Here is a 19,871-nt window from a genome sequence, read left to right on the forward strand (position 1 = left end):
CAAACAAAAAGAGACTCTCAAATAATGTCTTGAAAGACCTGGTAATTTTTTTCTTAGAGAATTAAATTTCCTTGGGGCTATGTATATAATTTCATATTTTCTAGGTCTTAAATCATGCCATCTGTTGTTGGATTCACTCCTCTTTCTTTAATTTTGACTTTTTTTTTTTAGGCAATTGGGGTTAAGTGCCTTGCCCAGGGTCACACAGCTAGTAAGTGTCAAGAGTTTGCTCTGAGGCCACATTTGAACTCAGGTCCTCCCGACTCCAGAGCCAGTGCTCTATCCACTTCGCCACTTAGCTGCCCCTTTACTCCTCTTTCTTAAAGCCCTCTTAAATATGTCTCACCCCAGTGTAAAGGAGACTCTAGAATGTAGGGCCTATATTCTTCAGTATTTTGGTCAATGTGTATACAGGATAGTGTGAGAAGTCAATTTCAAATAACTGTGCAAGACATCATCCTAAATAAATAACTAAAAACTGACAAAGCCCTTTATAAGATCAGCGTGTACAAAAACAGGCACAATACAGTAACTTGTGATGTAGCCAAGAAATACAGATAATTTCAACAGGCAAAGATGTGGAGGGAATAAATATCAGTCATAAGGGATGATGACTGATACCAAGAGATAGTAAGGCGAAATCAGGGAACAGATAGATATGAGAGCTCTAGATGAGCTCTATTCTCCTCCAGGTTAGTGACTCATTCTTTATACACTTGTTTTCATGTTAATTTTAATAAGAGGAATGAACACACAGGTATAGATAAAGAATTCAGACAAGTAAACAAATCACAACACACAAGTTTGCAGTTCAACACTCATTTTATTAACATTTTCTCTATATTCTACATAAATGTATATTCCGCATAGAAGAAAAACAGGTTTCATGGGCACAACAGAAACAATATGGTGAAGGTAAGATGGCAATCACAGGAAAGAATCTCAGGCAAAGAGATTTCACCGCTTTCTAAAACAGTGCCTGCAAAAGCTGTGATGAGGAGAGATTATCCAGAATAATGAAGATAGAAAATTTGCATCACTTGCATTATATCTCAAAAACTAGCATTTTGCCCTTTTATTAACTCAGTTGCCTTAAACCTACACTGTACTCTCTCTGAGGAGACAGATAGCTGGGTTTGGAGAAGCCATGTTTTACTATCTAGACCATTTTCCCTGAGTTCTGAGGGAAAATCTGCATCAAGGTCAAAAACATACTTTCCCTTTAACTTACTCAGTTCAACTCTACCTTACCTGACTCATAATCCTGACACAAAGCAAGGAAACAATACATTAGAGCCAACATAAAGAATAACTATGTGTAATACATGAGTGGTCAGCTTTTTTTCCAGGCAGGACAATTTCCTAAAACAAAGAAAAATGCAAAGGGAAGGTAAGGGATGTAAAAGGTAATAAATGTTCCCAGATGTACAAACTAAAACAGCCTCTTAGTTTGGTAATCTCTTTAGTTAGGATTATTTATGCAAAGCACCATACAGAAAGGTAATTGATCAAAAGCACTATCAGGAAGCTGGTATCAACAATATTAGAAACATAAGAATGAGATTTTAGAAACTGTCCAATGTACTGTATTTGTTTCATATTAAGGTAAAGTCACTAGTAACTCAAACATTAACAACTTAGCTACACTTGACAAATAGAAAAATGCATTGACTTGGGAATTAGGAAATTTGGGCTCTTATCCCTGTTCAGTTACCAGCTAATTATTATCTTGGACAAGTCACTTTCTTTACCTTTCTGGGCCTGTGTATTCCCGTGTGTAAAATGATGGTGTGGTAGGCTACCTTCTTAAACAATCCCTCTAAAATCTGGTGACCATGAATGCAAGTAGTTACACAAAGATAAGGGAAAACATGCTTGTGAAGTTTCTGAGGAACTCGATGAAACACACAGCTTTAGAGAAGCTTACTCAAAGACCTGGCTCTCCTAAAGGCCAAAGTCCCTCAGGCTAAAACATAATAATGCCTTCATGCTCGATCATAGAGTTTCCAATTCAAGGCCAAAGGGAGTCAGGGAAATTACATGCTGAAATTACATTTCCTTTGGTCCTTTGAGTTATAAAATACCCTGGATAATGGGATAAGAGTACAGTGTGTATTTACAGATATTTTAGCCCTACAATGCAGACAATGGGCCAGTAACATGGTGCTTTCACTGAGTTTCATATTAACAACCAACCCACTGCAACATTCAAAGCTGCTTTATTGCAAATATATCCCTTCAATTCACAGTACTTTAGAGGATTCACATAAACTACATTGTCTAAATCATTGTAATTTTAACATTCTTATTACATATAATTCAAAGTCTTAACAGCAATGATTTTAAAGCATCAATCAATTATACAATCAGACCTTATGTGACTTTCTCCCCCAACTGTCAAATATTAAGTGAGATGGCACTCATGTACATTTCCTGTCAGCTGAAGCAGACATCTCCAGTTTGAAAAAAAAAAAAAGGCCTACAGGAACTGCCAAGAATCCAAGAGTTCATTATAAAGCTGGTTTGGCCTTCAATTTGACATGGAGTATTAAATTTCATAAGACATCAAACTAGTTAATTAGACAGAAAAAATGATATATAATCAGTCATCCAAAACACAAAACAGAATTCATGACAAAGAATGGACTTTATGGGAATTATCATCACTATACCATGACAAGGGAAAATCTCAAACTCTAAAACTAGTTTAAAATAAATCATATATCATAGAAAATAAGGAAAGTCATATAAATTAGGAAATAATATAAGACTAACTACAGATTTGTCTTACGCATGGCAGGCATTCCAAAATATTTCTTCAATGAATTAAGGAATGATCAAATCACTGTATGGTATTAGCTGCCTGATGTGTTTTAGGTTTACCTTTTAGATTTTGGTTGTTTTATTCGTTTACATAATTTCATTAACTGGGCTCCAAACAAGCGTATCCACAAATTGTAAGCTTTGAATGGGAATTAATGAGAATAAATGTGCCAGTCTACTTGGTCAAATAGAGTAGCTATCTTTCCACAGATTATTATATGTATATTAAATTACTTTACATTCCTTTAACATAACTCTAGTTAGTCATGACAGTGGAATCATCAACTTTTTACATCTTTCAGAGAAAGATAACAGCATCACTTGCAAAGTGCTACCTAAGACAATCTTGAGTTACTTTAACATTACAAACATGGCTCTCATCCTATTTCCCTGATACCTTAAATACAGTTTTATTAACTAATAGATTAAGTAAATTTCAATTAAAAATTTAGGAAGCAGCAAAAATAACTGAACTACAGATAATATAAGAAACAAAAAAACGTGAAATCTACACATGAGGCAATCCTACCATTAAAAATTCTGGAATGGCTGTTCAGAACAATGTACATTTCCCTGAGCCTTTGTTTCCCTCCTATTGCTTTCTCATCTTCAAATAAGTATAGATTTGGAGAATAAAACATTTTGAATTTTCAAGTAAAGGAAAGCAGATTTTACCAAATGGTCCATGAAAAAAGATATCATTCATGAGGATGAGGCGAACTCTCTTAAGAGTTTTATCACAAAAATTAAAATGGGATTGAAGAGTACACATCTTTTCAAAGTATGTTAAAGGTTACTGGCAAAAATAACAGTTTTAGGGGAAAGTCACATGAAATAAGACTAAATCAGCTATCTGTTTACTGATCTAATTAGATCTATAACAAGATACAGATTTAGTTGCACATTTTCAAGCAAACCACTTTACTAATTTCTATAATCATTTTCTGTCATTAATTCTTCCCATTAGCCTCCCTCATCCTTCCACCTTATCTCAACTCTGCAAAATGATCAAGAACTCAACATTTATACTAATAACCTTGAGTCTGATTTTAATTCTTTCTCCTCACTCTGACTGACTACAAATGCCTTCAGTCTGTTCCACCCTTAGAACAATATTCTGTAACAGGCCAACCAGATAAAACCAAAAGCACTACTAGTATGCTGGTGACATATATGTTTTTCAAAACAAGGCAAGAGGAGAGTGGATGGCTCAGATACACAACATAAAAATGCACTCAATGGAGATCTGAACTTTGAATATGTTTTCACCATGTTAAATAAAAGAAGGTAAAAGTCATGTCTGTCACCTTTTAAATGCATGGGTAGTACCAACTTCCAAAAAAAAAAAAAAACAACCCCATTCACCTCAGCTTCTGAACTGCTTTTACAGCTCTCCATGGTTGAGAACTATGTCAAAGAACTGTAGGTTTCCAGTCCTACTGACAAGAATCTGTCCTGACTGGCAGCTCTTTAGAAGAAACTTACCAGTTCCAATATCTAGGATTCAATAAATCCATTCACAACAGAGAAAACAGGTCTGCCAGTAGAGCACCACTGGATGATGACAGAGCCAACTACAGAGGTATATGGAGACTACCTTGGGGACTATTCTTTGGAGTGTGTAGTGCAAAAAGTCCATATTGCTTTATCATGCATAGTTTACCATCTTGCCATGCCAACAGCAACACCCAGCCTGTTCCATGGTTAATTCTTAAGTTGAGAGTTAATAGTTGGATTAATTGAGTTTTTCCCCGCCAGAAATAATCACCTAATCAGGGGTCATTATATGAGCAGTATACTCCTAATATGGATGAAAAAGCTATCTCTTATGCTCTGCATTTAACACTGCAGTGATAATGTTCTTCAAAATGAATGAGCTCATATAAGTCCTTATACAACTAAGTTCCACAAAAGAGTTTGAAATGATCAAGTATCCTTCTAATTCATATTTCAACTGAACTGCACCCTTACAATCCTGCCTTGTGAAATTTATATTGACTAATTATAATTAATATGTCACTATTTTAAAAGTACTATTGTAACTGTCATTAAAAATCTTTACAGTAAAACAGGAATACCTTGCAAAATATATTATTATCGCACACAGAAAATAAATAAGGTTTTGGAAGCTACAAATACAAAGACGTAGAGAAACTTAGAAGACCCAGAACAAAGATCCCAAGGCCATGCCAGTGGCTGCCCCAGCCAACATGCCCAGAGCTAGGTCTCCATCGTTGTCCCGGTAACGCTCCCTGATGATGACATGGTTGGCAGGCTGCTGTCCATAAGGTCCTAGAAAAGATGCACAACAGAATGTTACATACACTGTCAGACAAAGCTGCTATGCTGGTTAGTTTGGCTTAACTATTTTCCTTTGTTGAAGGTAACAAGTTCAATGTGTACATGTTTTGGTGGAGGAAACACAGAAATGACTAATGTAAAATAACAAAAAGTATCAGCAAAACCTAATTGTTAAAGAAAAGAACACAAAACAAGAGAGGACAGGGATATTTTATATCTAATCCTTACCAAAATATCTTTTTCCTTATGAGATACCAAGACATCACATTTCCTTTTAAACCAACAAAATAAAGCTGACTTCCCTTCAAACAGATCCAACAGTTATTTTCCATTAGAATGTTTGACCTATGGCCTATATTCCTATAGTCTAGGCTATACAAGGAAAGCTGTAACTTTCCAGTATGGAGTAAAAGTGATGATGGCTCTTTTTTGGTGTTCCACAACCCCTCTACTACTATTTTCAAAAGGCCAGATTCACTGGTATCAAAAAATGCTAGGAAAACTTATATAAACTGATGCAAAGTTAAGTGAGCAGATGCAGGAAAAAAAAAATTATACAGTTACAGCAATATTACAAAGATAATCAACTGTGAAAAAATTAGGAACTCTGATCAACACAATGGTAAATCACAATTCCACAGGACTCATGATGAAATATTCTATCCACCTCCAGATAGGGAGCTGATGGACTGACTAATCAGAGTGCGGATCGCAGCATATTTTTTCTTTTCCTTTGGAAGGGAGGGGGAACATGGCAAATGTAGGAATATGTTTTCCCTATTTGTAATGGGTTTTGTTTCTCTTGCCTTCTCAATTGTTAGGGGAGTAGAAGGAGGGAGGAAAGGGGCAGCTAGGTGGTACAGTGGATAGAGCACCGGCCCTGAAGTCAGGAGTACCTGAGTTCAAATCTGGCCACAGACCAAAACACTTCACACTTACTAGCTGTGTGACTCTGGGCAAGTCACTTAACCCCAAATGCCTAAAAAAGGGAAAAAAATAAAAAAGAGGAGGGAGGAGGAGAGCTCAGAACTGAAAATAAAACAAAATTGAAATTAAAAAAGGCTTGATAACACTTTAGTTCCAATACTTGACTTCCCCCACTTTCGAATTCATGCTAATTGAAAGTCAAACTCATCAACTCAAGACAAATAAAATCTCTACTATTACCAACCACCCAACCAAAAAAATAAATTGCAAAGGCTTGGAGATTCAGAACTGGAAGCAAACTCAAAGATCATCTAGTCTAACCCCCTCATTTTTACTGCAAACTAAGTAATTACTGACTAATTATTACTCAATTAAATTGAGTTGCCCAAAATCACACTGGCAGTAATTAGATTAGAACCCAGAACTTGATTCCCAAATCCAATGTTCCTTCCACTGTATTCCTCCATTTTCTCTAACATACCTTTAATGTATCTGCAACACTTGAGCCTCTATTTTCTACTACAGTTGGCTAAGCACAGATCCATCAGGATAACAAATAGAGTAATAAATGAGAAACGAGCAGAGTGGTAGAGAATCCAGGGATTCCACAGAAATTCCAAAGATGAAAGAGTGGTTAGAAAGTTAATTAGCCCACTGGCAGTATAACAGAAGGAGAGAGGAGGGCAAACTCATTAAACTTTCAACCATTATTACCTAAGAATCATTCTTTAATACAGCAGTTATGAACTTTAAAACAGAAACTTTCAATCATGCAAATTAAATTTTAAATTAAAACTAAATCTCTTCCTATAACTTGCTTTTGTTTTTAAATACATAGAAGTCATTTACTATATATCCAACAGCAAAAAATACATATTTTTCCTAAAAATCTTTTAAACAATCAAATATTATACAATCTATACTATCACTGTTCATACTATTAAATTATTATTGAAGCAAAAGGTAAAAGTATGGTAGTGGGAATGAAAGATCATTATCATGAACAGATCTTTGCCTACAGCCTCTCTCCTATCCAATTCATTCTACATACCACTGATTAATCTTCACTTTTCAAAAACTTTCAATGGCTTCCCATAACTAAAAGTTAAAACCATGGCTATCCATGTTCTGGCCTTGAATTCTCTTTCTATACTCAGACTAATGAGTCTACTAACCACTCCTACAAAATGTTATTAACATTCTCACCTCCATATTTTTGCCCGAGCCTGGAAAGACTGCCTTTCCCACTCCTACCTACCCAAATCTTATTGATTGCTGAAGGTTCAGCTCACAAGCCACCATCTTTATGAAGTCTTCCTTGACCATTTCAGCCAGTAGCAATCTCTTCTTCTGAAATCTTTATTGTACTTGTTAGCATTATACATTTAGCACTTACTCATATACTACCTTCTAAGATCTTTTGTGTAACTACCTTATCCTGCTACTAAATGCTTGTATTTGTATATAATGTTGAGTATAATGGAGGCAGGGTATTAGGAATTAAGAGACATGAGTTCTGGTACCAGCTCTAATACTGTCTTACAGGACCTTGGCTGACTTGAAAGTGACTTGAAAACACTGGACTAAGTTCATAACTTCAGTTATCCTCGACTCTTTCCACTCGCTTATCTCCTATATTCAATCAGTTGCTGAGTCTCATTAATTCCATTTTCACAATACCTTTTACATCTATATCCTAGACCAGGAGTTGGCAAACTACAGCCCAAGGGCCAAATCTGAACTACCACCTATCTTTGTATGGCCTGCAGGCTGAGTGGTTTTTATATTTTTAAATGATTTTTTAAAAAAATCAAAATAATAATATTTTGTGACATGTGAAGATGAGTTAAACAATTAAAATCTTTTTTTTTTTGGCAAGGCAATTGGGGTTAAGTGACTTGCCCAGGGTCACACAGTTAGTAAATGTCAAGTATTTGGTCTGAGATAAGATTTGAACTCAGGACCTCCTGACTCCAGGGCCGGTACTCTATCTACTGTGCCACCTAGCTGCCCCATAAAATTAAAATTTCAATGTCCATAAATAAAGTTGTATCAAAACACAGCCATGCTCAGGTTTATGTACTGTTTATATATGCTTTCCCATAGCCGCAGGGTTGACTAGCTGTGACAGAGACCATATGTGGCACTATCACAGTTTAATGCTGCTGTTCAGTGCACTACAAATCACAGTGACACAACTGTAACTTGACAGCATTTTGGGTGCCATGTATATTGCTGTACTGAAATCTTTTTTTTTTTTGTTTAAATCAGTGCATATCTGTTGCATTAAAATGAGAAAATAAGAGAAAAATAGTTTTGGGTTTTTTTTTAAATTCTATTCTAGGGGTCCAGTGTTGAGACTGAAATATTTCTGAATGAGAAGAACTACCTCTCCCTTTCTCCTTCTAGCACATTTCTCTCTCTCATCCCTTAATATATTACTTTTCAGGTATCATCCCTTCATATTCAACTCATCTTGTGCCCTCTGTCTATATATATTCCCTCCAACTACACTAATAACGAGAAAGGTCTTATGAGTTAAAATATCACCTTTCCATGCAGGAATGTAAACAGTTCAACTTTAATATGTCCCTTATGATTTCTTTCCTATTTATCTTTTCATGCTTCTCTTCAGTCTTGTATTTGAAAGTCAAATTTTCTATTTAGATCTGGATTTTTCATCAGGAATGTTTGAAAGTCCTCTATTTCACTGAATATCCATTTTCTTCCACTGAATAATTATACTCAGTTTTGCTGGGTAGGAGATTCTTAGTTTTAATCCTAGCTGCTTTGACCTCTGAATATCATATTTCAAGCCCTCTGATCCCTTAATGCAGAAGCTGCTAAATCTCGTGTTACCCTGACTGTGTCCACTATACCCAAATTGCTGCGTGCAATATTTTCTCCTTGACCTGGGAACTCTGGAATTTGGCTACAATATTTCCTAGGAGGTTTTCTTTTAGGATCTCTTTCAGGAGGTGATTGATGAATTCTTTCAATTTCTATTTTACCCTCTAGTTCTAGAATATCAGGGCAGCTTTCCTTCATAATTTCTTTTTTTAAAAAAATTTGGTTATTTTTAGTTTTCAACATTCACCTCAACATTCACTTCCATGAGATTTTAGTTCCAAATTTTCTCCCCATCTCTCCCTTCCCCCCCACTCCAAGATGGCATGCAATCTGATATGAACCTATTTTCACATTAGTCATGTTGTAAAGAAGAATTAGAACCACTATAAGAAACCATGAGAAAGAAGAAACAAAAAGAGAGAGCGAGAGAGAGAGAGAGAGAGAGAGATCATGTATTTTGATCTGCCTTCAGACTCCATAGTTCCTTTTCTGGATGTGGACAGTATTTTCCATTATGAGTCCTTTGGAATTGTCTTAGATCCTTGCATTTGCTGAGAGGAGATGAGTCTGTCAAAGTGAGTCATCACACATTGTGGCTGTTACTGTGTACAATGTTCTCCTAGTTCTGCTCATTTCACTCAGCATTAGTTCATATAAGTCTTTGCAATTTTTTCTGAAGTCCACTGGCTCATCATTTCTTATAGCACAAAGTATTCCATTACATCCATACGCCACAACTTGTTCAGCCATTCCCCAACTGATGGGCATCCCCTCAATTTCCAGTTCTTTGCCACCTCAAAAAGAGCTGCTATAAATCGTTTTGTACATGTAGGTCCTCTTCTCATTTCTATGATCTCTTTGGGATACAAATCTAAAAGTGGTATTTTTAGAGCCTTTTGAGCATAGTTCCAAATTGCTCTCCAGAATGGTTAGATCAACTCCACCAACAATGCATTAGTGTTCCAATTTTCCCATATCTTCTCCAGCATTATTTTCCTTTTTTGTCATGTTAGCCAAAATGTTCGCCAGAATGGTTGGATCAGTTCACAACTCCACCAACAATGTATTATTAGTGTTCCAATTTTTCCACATCTTCTCCAACATTTAACATTTTTCTATTTTGTCATGTAGCCAATCTGATCGGTGTGATGTGGTACCTCAGAGTTGTTTTGATTTGCATTCCTCTAATCAATAGTGATTTAAAGCATTTTTTCATATGACTACAGATAGCTTTAATTTCTTCATCTGAAAACTGCCTATTCATATCCTTTGACCATTTATCAATTGGGGAATGACTTGTAGTCTTATAAATTTGACTCAGTTCTCTATATATTTCAGAAATGAGGCTTTTATCAGAGACATTGGTTGTAAAAATTCTTTCCCCAGTTTTCTGCTTACCTCCTAATCTTAACTGCATTGGCTTTGTTTGATAAAACTTTTTAATTTAATGTAATCAAAATTATCCATTTTGCATTTCATAATGTTCTCGATCTCTTGTTTGGTCACAAATTTTTCCATTCTACATAAATCCTACAGGTAAACTATTCCTAGTTCTCTCAGTTTGCTTACAGTATAAGCTTTTATATCTAAATCGTGTACCTATTTTGATTTTATTTTGGTATACAGTGTAAGATGTTGATCTATGCTTAGTTTCTGCCATACTATTTTTCAGTTTTCCCAGCAGTTTTTGTCAAATAGTGAGTTCTTATTCCTTGATAATTTCTTGAAAGATGATGCCTAGGCTCTTTTTTTTTTTGGTCATGGCTTTCAGGTAGTCCAATAATTTTTAAATTCTCTCCTGGATCTATTTTCCAGGTCATTGTTTTTCCAATAAGATATTTCACACTGTCTTCTAGTTTTTTATTCTTTTGGTTTTGTTTTATTGTTTCTTGATTTGTCATAAAAATATTAGCTCCCATTTGCTCCATTCTAATTTTTAAGGAATTATTTTCTTCAGTGAGCTTTTGGACCTCCTTTTCCATTTGGCCAATTCTGCTTTTTAAGGTATTCTTTTCATTGGCTTTTTGGACCTCTTTTGCCATTTGGGTTAGTCTGTTTTTTAAGGTGTTATTTTCTTCAGCATTTTGGGGGGTTTCCTTTAGCAAGCTGTTGGCTCATTTTTCATGATTTTCTTACATCACTCTCATTTGTCTTCCCAATTTTTCCTCTACTTCTCTTACTTGCTCTTCAAAATCCTTTTTGAGCTCTTCCATGGCCTGAGACCAATTCATATTTTTCTTGGAGGCTTTGGATTACTTTTGGTTGTATGTTTTGATCTTCTTTGTCACCAAAGTAAGATTCTATAATCCGAGTATTTTTCTGCTGCTTGCTCATTTTCCCCACCAATTACTTGACTTTTAAACTCTTTGTTAAGGTAGGGTTCTGCTTCCAGTGTCTTTTTGAGGGTTCTGCTGTTCTAGAATTTGTTTAGAGCCAGTTTTACAGGTATTTGGAGAGGTTTGGGGGAGAGCTCAAGCGAGTCCCTGCTTTTATTCCACCATCTTGGCTCTGCCCCCTTATTATAATAATTTCTTAAATGGTCTTCCTGCTTCCAGGCTTTCCCTTCTTCAATCCATTCTTCACATGGCTGCCAAAATAATCTCAACCTCAACCTGGTGTTTAAAGCCTTCTAAAATTGGGATCCAACCTACTTTTATTCACTTATTTCACATTATTCTCCTAGATGCATTTAACATTCCAGGAAAATGACATACTAGGTATTCCCTGAATTCAATATTCCATCTCCCATCACCACGTCTTCCCACAGACTGCCTTCATGCATGCTATGCACTAGATCAGTTCCACCTTTTAGAATTCTTAGTTTCTGACAAAGGTGTTTGTGGGAATTGGAGGGGAAGGGAGATATTATATATACTGTTAAACTTGACTGAGCTGTTGGTGAGTTTTGCTCAACTGTCTCTTCTTTCTCCCTTTTAAATTTTGTATTACAAAGGGCTGGTAGTTCTCTGAGGAGGAAGGAGAGAAGGGAAATCTTTGGAAATGAAAGTGATACAATGCAAAAGATAACAATTTTTTTTCTTTAAAAAGAATTCTTAAGTTTCCTTCAAGGGTCAATTCTGATGCTAACTCCTATGCAAAGTCTTTCCTGATCCTCCAATTTGTTGCTGCTCTCTTCCTCCAAATAAGCTTGTATTTATCTGAGTACTGTGTATGCCAATAGAAGATAAGCCCCTTGAGGGCAGAAATCATTTCATTTTGTCTTCGCCCCATGCCTAGTACAATGTCTTACACATAACAGGAACTTAAACATGTTTGTTGAATTAGAGCAGCTCTCAGTTTCTCTCACATACAAAAGTTCTCAAGAAGCCTCGACTAGATGATTTTCAAGTTGTCTCCTCAACTAGGTTATAAATTTACTTAAAGACACTATGTATTATATTTTTATATTCCCTATAGTTCCTAACTATATGCACACAGTAGGAATTTAATAAAGAACTGCATAATGGAAATGAATTAACTAGAGGAAATGCTCCTACTGCCACAGGGAAGATGAAAATGAATGATGAATCTGTGGACAGCAAGCACACATTCAACCTTGCTTGCAAGATAAATGGTATATTCTGCACAAAAGGATAGTTTGCTAATAATGTAATAATATTCCTGCATGGCTTGGAGATAGCCCTATATTATGAGCTACCTTTGCACTAGGAGCTGCCGAGCCAGTGGCTAATTCCCTCCCTGTTCTCTCACTTTAAGCTGGCCAAGTAATTCCATTTACCTACACCTACCCCTTACAATAGGAACATTTTGGAACTGAATAGTACCCTAATGAGAATCATTTTTTAAAAAAAGGCCCCTCAATAAAGAGAATGCATGTTTTCCTATTCATTTAAACCTTTAGCTCTTTCAGTTATCTTGTTCCCTACCTATAACCTAGAACTTTTGATCATGCCTTCCACGTCCTCTAAAATTTGTGTCCTCGGGTTTTTGTCTGCCTTATGTCTTGCCCAATGCTTCCCCGGAACCCTTGCTATCCAAACATGATCTGATCAGTCTTCCTACCTAGTTCTGATACGTGACACCTAGCCACAACCCTATTCTAGATTCCTCTCTTATTTCAAGACCTTTGATTCTACGTTCACCACTGGCTTCCAGTACTTACCCCAAATCCAACCCACCCCCATGCCAAACTTCCACTCTGGATGCAACCTTACCAACTCTTTTAGTTCCAACACTAACCCTGGCACCTGTGACCTGCTGCAACTTACAAAGTATCCAGCTAGAAATCTATCATTCGTTTTTCATTTTACAGGGGGTGGGGTAGAAGAGAATGCTATATCAAAATCAAAGATAAATTATAATTTAAGTCCCTTGAAGATCTCTATTATAATGGCCAACAAAAAATGTTCAGAGGGACAACAAAAAAGGAATTCAAAGGATAATCAGGGAAAAAATTAAAATAATCTATTTTAAAGATTTCCTTTCCTTTAACATAGATCTTTTAATTTTTTTACATCTTAAATATTAATGCACTTCATTAATTATGATTTCTCCCCTTGCGACCCAAATTATATGGACTTAGAGGAGACTTTTTATTTTATAATCTTTACATCTATTCCACCATTTCAAAACAATTAGAAAACATGAAGCTCTTATGTAGATGTTTGATTTGAAGATCATACTTTGGATAAAAAACAAAAAATAAAATAATATTCCAAAATTAGGAAAAATAAACAACAAAGAGTAATATACACACTAATTAAAGAGACAATAACATTGCCATTAGTTACCTGGATATGGATACTGGTATGGTATCGCATAAGACTGCCCGTTAGCAGCATAAATAACTTGAGTCCCTGGTGGGTATGCACCATTATATTGACCGTAGCCAAATACCTGTTTCAATGGAACATTAGGCATATGTTAAGATTTATAATATGTTTTCCGAAACTCAAGAAAATGTATTGACATTTCCTCTCCTAGGTTGTACTCACCAAAATTTTAACAGTTAATATAAACAGTGAAATGCCATATGGGCATTATCCTTACTAAAGAAAAGACTTTATTAAAAAACTAAACAAAATGGTTAAGTTGGATGGTGACTATATGTATCACAAGGAGACTCTTTTTCTCACAAAATCACTTATGGTATTTTGCCATGCATAAATCAAAGATTAAAAACATAATTTCAAGCTAAATTTTTTACTCTAAAATTTGAAAGGCAGCATCATATAGAAGGAAGAACATTGGAATTGGTATAGAGAGCTTAGATTCTAATGCTGGCCCTACTAACTAGCTACATGACCTTGAACAACTCACTTATTATATATCCTGGCCTCAGTTTCTTGATCTATAAAGGGAGGGATTTAGAATAGATGATTTCTTAAGTCAATTCTAATTCTTAAGTCAGTCAATAAACATTTATTAAACACCTATCATGCTCCAAGAACTATGTTAGATTTATCTACAATTGAGTACCTAGACTTGAGGCCTAGCCATAAACCTAGCTGAATAACGACATATGGAAGTTAACACCTCTCTAAGTCTCCATTTCTTCAGTTATAAAACTGAATTATTATCATTTGCAACATTTACCTCCCAAGGTTAGTGTGACATAAGTGCTTTGCAAACTACAATGCACTATATTAGCAACTATTATTCTCAGTAGATCTATCTTTGCCTAACCTGTTACTAAATCAGTTTCTCATGGACCAATAAGCAATACCAAGAGGACAATAACTATGTCTAAATTGCCAAAGCAGCAGACTGGGGAAACCTCCTGCCTAAAAAGGCTGTAGCTGCTGAAAACAGTAGTACAAGAGCTTTGACCTATATAAGAACTATAGGTTAAAAGCATTTTTAAGTCTATCTACACACCACATTGACTTATAACTCAATATATATATTTATACACAGACATACATGATACTGAAGTTACCTGAATTTGTGAGGTGCCCAGACCTTTGAAAATGTTTCCTTAAAAATTCCAATTTATACACAAGATTGATTTCATATGTCACCCCTCATGTACTCTATGTTCTAGCCCATCTAGCCTCCTTGATATTCCCCGTATGTAATTTTTCATCTCCACTGTCTTTAGACAGACTATCCTATAAACCTGTTATGTCCTTTCTCCTAATCTACACCTCTTGGAATCCCTGGCTATCTTCAAGGCTCAGCTCAAGTGCCAGCTTCTCCCAAATCCATTCATGATTCCTCTGGTTGCTATTTTTTTTTTTTTGTATATATTTTTGCATTTATTCAGCACAGTGCCTGGCACTTAGTAGGCAAAAATAAATGCTTACTGAATTAAACTAGACTATCAGCTCTATGATGGCAGTCAGTGTGTTATATTGCATTCAACCCAGAGCCCTTCATAGAATACCATGCAAAACTTTAGAAAATCCATGATTTTATCCACCTGAGTGATCCTTCCATTGACAAATATTCTAACAACTCCATACTTCAAATAAACAGTTTCAAGTGTAAGTGTGGTCAAAAGGGAAAAAAAAAAATAACCAGCTAGGCAGCCTTCCAGTGCACAAAGTAGGCAGGTACTTTTATGTTCACTGAATATGAATGATTCAGTCATTCAAATGGGAAAGTCTTGGGATGTAATCCTAAGTTCTCTGATGGTGCATTCAAGGTGAAAGAAGGACTGAAAGAAGAGACTAAAATCCTTCCACCATTAGGATTCTATTTCCTCCCTCATACTTCCTTCCATACCTCAGGAGATGGTGTGGCATAAGCTGTATAAGGAGGAGGAGATGAAGCAACAGCAGTCTCATCATACATGACTTCTGAGCCAACATAAGCCTACATAAGAGGAAAGAAAGGAAGAAAAAAGATCATTTCGAGAGTAAGAAAAACTGGTCCAAAATGTACTGCATACATACTTCATAATCATAGACATACAAAATGAAAATCACAAGCTCACTCATAAATGGGAAACGTAAATATGCTAAATGAAATATGCAGAAGGGAAAAACAAAAAGTATCAAACCTGTGGTATGAAAGACACTGACTAGTTATGTCTATAAATCTTTATGGTTATCATTTACAATAGCATAATGTTCATATGGATAAAGACTAATGCCAAACACCTTCAAAAAAAAAAACTACCAAAAAATGAAAAGTTTGTAAAGCTATTTAAAGCCTTTCCCTTGTCCCAACTTCCCCACCTTAGTCCAGTAAGGCATATAACTGGCCATGTATAAATAATGACAGTGTTTGTCTGACCCTAAAAAGGTTGATGTATATACCAAACTGAAAACTTACTGTATTAGTCCTCGCATCCTGCAGTGCAAATTTCCAAGCCCTGGTGGGGGAAAAGGTAGTTTTACTTAAGGGTAAGTCATCCTTCCTATTTTATTCAAAGGGTTGCACAACAATTAAAACCTCTTATAGGTGTCCACTTTATAGATTTAACTACATAGTTGGCAGTCCTTCATACTAGAAGGACACTCAACAGAGAAATAGGAGGGAAAAGGGAGAAGGCAGAATTATTGGGAAGACAGAATAAGGGAGAGATTAGTTGTAGAAAAATGAACTCTAAGGATGTACTAAAACATTTATAGCTCTTTTTAAAGTAGCAAACAATAGGAATACGAGAGAACAAAAAATGATGAAGATCCCGGAATGGTTTCAGAGAAACCTGGAAAGACTCATATGAACTGATACAGACTAAAGGAAACAGAACCAAAAGAACAATTTATGCAATGACAACAATTTTGCAAAGATAAAGAACTGTGAAAGACTTAGGAACTCTGTTCTGCATAATTACCAATCATGAGTCTAACAGAATAATTCTGAAACCTACTACTCACCTCCTCGCAGAAAATCAAGGCTTAGGAGTGAAGAATTATCAATAGATTGGTATACAGATATTTGTATATGGCCAAAGTGGAAACTTTTGTTTTGACTATACATGTTTGTAACAGAAGTTTTTTCTTTCTTTCTCAATTTGAGAAGGTGGAGGTAGAGGAGTGGAGGATGAGAAAATAGATTTTTGCTGATTAAAAAAAGTAAAATTTAATTTACAGGATATGGCACGAGTGGGGTGCAAATTTACACTTGACAGAAGAAAATCTTTAAAAATATTCAAAATGGAATGGACTCCTTTGGGTGGTAGTTACCCCCATCCCTGAAGGCCTATAAGCAATGGCGGAATTGGATGACCACTTGTCAGGTAAGACATACAGAGAGAATTCCTCTTCAGGTACGAGTTAGACTGGGTGGTCTCAAAGTTCCCTCATATCTCCAGGATATTGTGAGTCTCTAAATGTGAGCTCAAACTCTCTACCAGTCAGTTCACTTTATATTTCATAGATATTCCTTATTTTCACCAGACATATTGCAAACAGGCAGTGCAAAGCACAGGCTCTGCTGACCATATGTCAAGTGTCATTTTTAGAAGGAAGGTACATTTTTAAACTAGACATAATCATTCTATTCAACTGTGCTATTTTAGTACATATTCCAGCATCATGACACTGAACTGTATAAATCACCTTTAAAGTCTGACAGCCAGGCAGTTTTTACATCATACATCAGATCAGAATATGCCCTTAGAAATTCCATGTTTACACTATGATAACTAAAGACCTGCAATAATTGAAATTCAAAAGAAACTCAAAGAAAAGTCAATAAACATTGCACAGCTTTTGTGTGTTGAGAATGAAACGATGTGCAATAAGGATACTCTGACATAAAATGATGTATGAGATCTCGTGAAATTGTCCTACCAAGGGCAAGAATATAATTTCAGAAACAATATAAATAACTTTACAACCTCAGATACTGAATAGCATAAACACATTCAATTCTACTGTAGTCATAACCAAACTATAACAATGGAATAGATGAAATCTACCTACTATCCCTCAACTTCACCTTATTCAATTTCAATATTCCTATAATTACATAAATATATAAATAAAATATACACATTTAAGTTTTTCCTCTTTTTACTTCCCCAGTCCATCTTCAGATGGAGGTCAAAATGAACAGGGAAATGACTAAAGGAACAATTAAGCAACAAGCACTTACTAAGCACCTACTGTGTACCAGGAACTGGATCTATACAGACAAAACTGAAACAGTTTCTACCTTCAAGGAACTTGCATTCAATTAGGGAAAATAACATAGTCAAATAATTAAATTTAAGATATGATGAACCAGAAGAATTTCTACTTTATTTTAAAGAAAACAGGATGCCACTGGGGATTTTAAGATCCAGTCAGAGCTATGCTTCAGTAATAGCACTTCACTAGAGATGGATGGATTAGAGCTGGTAAAGACCTGAGGCAAACAGTTCACTTAAAAGGCCTCAGCATTTGGCCAGTGATGAAGGTATGAACTAGGGCCATAGCTATATGTGAGGGAAGAGGAAAAGACATATGAGAGATGTGGTGAAAACAGAATTGAAAAGACTTAATAAGTGACTGAATAGGAGGATGAAAGAAAATGAAAAATCAGGAATGACTCTCAAGGTTGCAAATCTCAGTAACTGGAAGAATAGTACTGCCCTCAATCGGAGAAAGGAAGATGAGAAGTAAAGGACTACATAATATAAATGTTAATGCTCTTTTCTTTTCAAAAAGATCACAGGGTTTCCACTGTTTTCTTTTCCTTAAAAAGAGAAATATGCAAATGACAAAAAAAAAATTTGCGGAATTTAAGAACACATTTAATTCTGCCTGCTAACCAATTCGGATTCAAGATAAAATGTTCACCAAACTGAAAAAGAAAGCATGCAATTGTACAGTTGTTAAGTGAAGTCACTCTCATTACAAAGCAATACTACCATGGAAGCCCAGGATAATCAGAAAATATAATCACAGTAATTAGAGATGGAAAAGACCTATTAAAGTTTCCCTCATCCATCTCCTAGAGTCATTTACTTTACAGCCTGAAGGGAAACTCTCCTCCCACTTTTCCCAACTCCACCCCCTCAACAACAAAAAAGTTTAACTGGAAATCATGTCAGAAAATATTCTTTCAAATCGGACACACAAAAGAGAACAACACTTACAAGCAATCATCTTCACTTTCTGCACAAAGATTGATAGTTTTCCCATCTCGGCAAACAATTTGAAGTATGCAGTCTTTTGGCTTGCCCTCAGGAGGATGAAAATCTATGGAGAAAAATTAGAAGGGGTTTAGAAGAGTGGGAGTATTTTAAGTAATACAAAAAAAATGTGTTACAAAACACCAAGTCACATATTAAACACATCCTCTCAAATCACAGAACAATATAAATGTGTTGTGATGTGTTTTCTAAAAGATTTAAGGCAGAAATGAGATCAAAGACAAGTTCCTTTTTCAGTCTACATGAGCAAATAAAGAGACTTCTTCAACAGGGCACCACCAAGAGACAACTGCTCACCCAGTACATAAATCAACAGAAATAATGCTCCATGTGAAAAAAAAAAAAAAACCTCAATGACAAAGTTGCCACCAACTGTACCCTAAAGAGAAAAGTGATACTGTATTTACATTGAAAGCAACCAATGGTTAAAAATGTAGATAAGCACTAAAATATAGGTAAAGTGAACAAGTCTTTTCTCTTTCCATAATCAAACACACAGAAATTACAATTTTATTTTCATTCAACTTCCTCCAGGGAAATAAAATTGGTGATTTAAATACTTTTTCTAAAGAACACTATTTCCATACAAGGGGATGTGTAGAACACACAATGCCTGCCTGTATCCAAATTCAATGTAATATATTATACAAAATGAGCTAAATGAGTTTTATTTAGCAGCAAGTATGAAAAAGGATAAACTGCTTTAATGGGAATCCAGACTTTATGAAATACAGCAGAAATAAAACCTGCATTCAAATTCCAACTCTGACAATATCTATGTGACCTTGGGCACTTAAGTTCCCTGAGCCTACTCCATTATCTCTCAAATAAGAGAGCTGGGGTTGGGAACCTGCGACCTCAAGGCCACTTTCTTCATCCTTGGGTGCAGCTTTTTAACTGAGTCTAAGTTTTACAAAAC

General features: G+C 35.6%; 1 protein-coding gene across 2 annotated transcripts in view; it reads right to left on the reverse strand.

The window, feature by feature from the left end:
* Window positions 1–803: 803 nt before the first annotated feature.
* Window positions 804–19,871, reverse strand: part of PLEKHB2 (pleckstrin homology domain containing B2) — a 46,524-nt gene continuing 27,456 nt past the window's right edge. For both annotated transcript variants that reach the window (XM_027854726.1, XM_027854727.1), the window contains 5 exons: window positions 18,896–18,998; window positions 16,141–16,180; window positions 15,589–15,678; window positions 13,653–13,758; window positions 804–5,115 (listed from right to left, as the gene is read on the reverse strand). In XM_027854726.1, coding sequence (XP_027710527.1) covers window positions 4,979–5,115; window positions 13,653–13,758; window positions 15,589–15,678; window positions 16,141–16,180; window positions 18,896–18,998 — 476 coding nt within the window. In that variant the 3' untranslated portion in view covers window positions 804–4,978. The remainder of the gene's footprint in view (window positions 5,116–13,652; window positions 13,759–15,588; window positions 15,679–16,140; window positions 16,181–18,895; window positions 18,999–19,871) is intronic.

This window comes from Vombatus ursinus, unplaced genomic scaffold, assembly GCF_900497805.2.
Source record: "Vombatus ursinus unplaced genomic scaffold, bare-nosed wombat genome assembly UNPS02010548.1, whole genome shotgun sequence".
NCBI lineage: Eukaryota > Metazoa > Chordata > Mammalia > Diprotodontia > Vombatidae > Vombatus > Vombatus ursinus.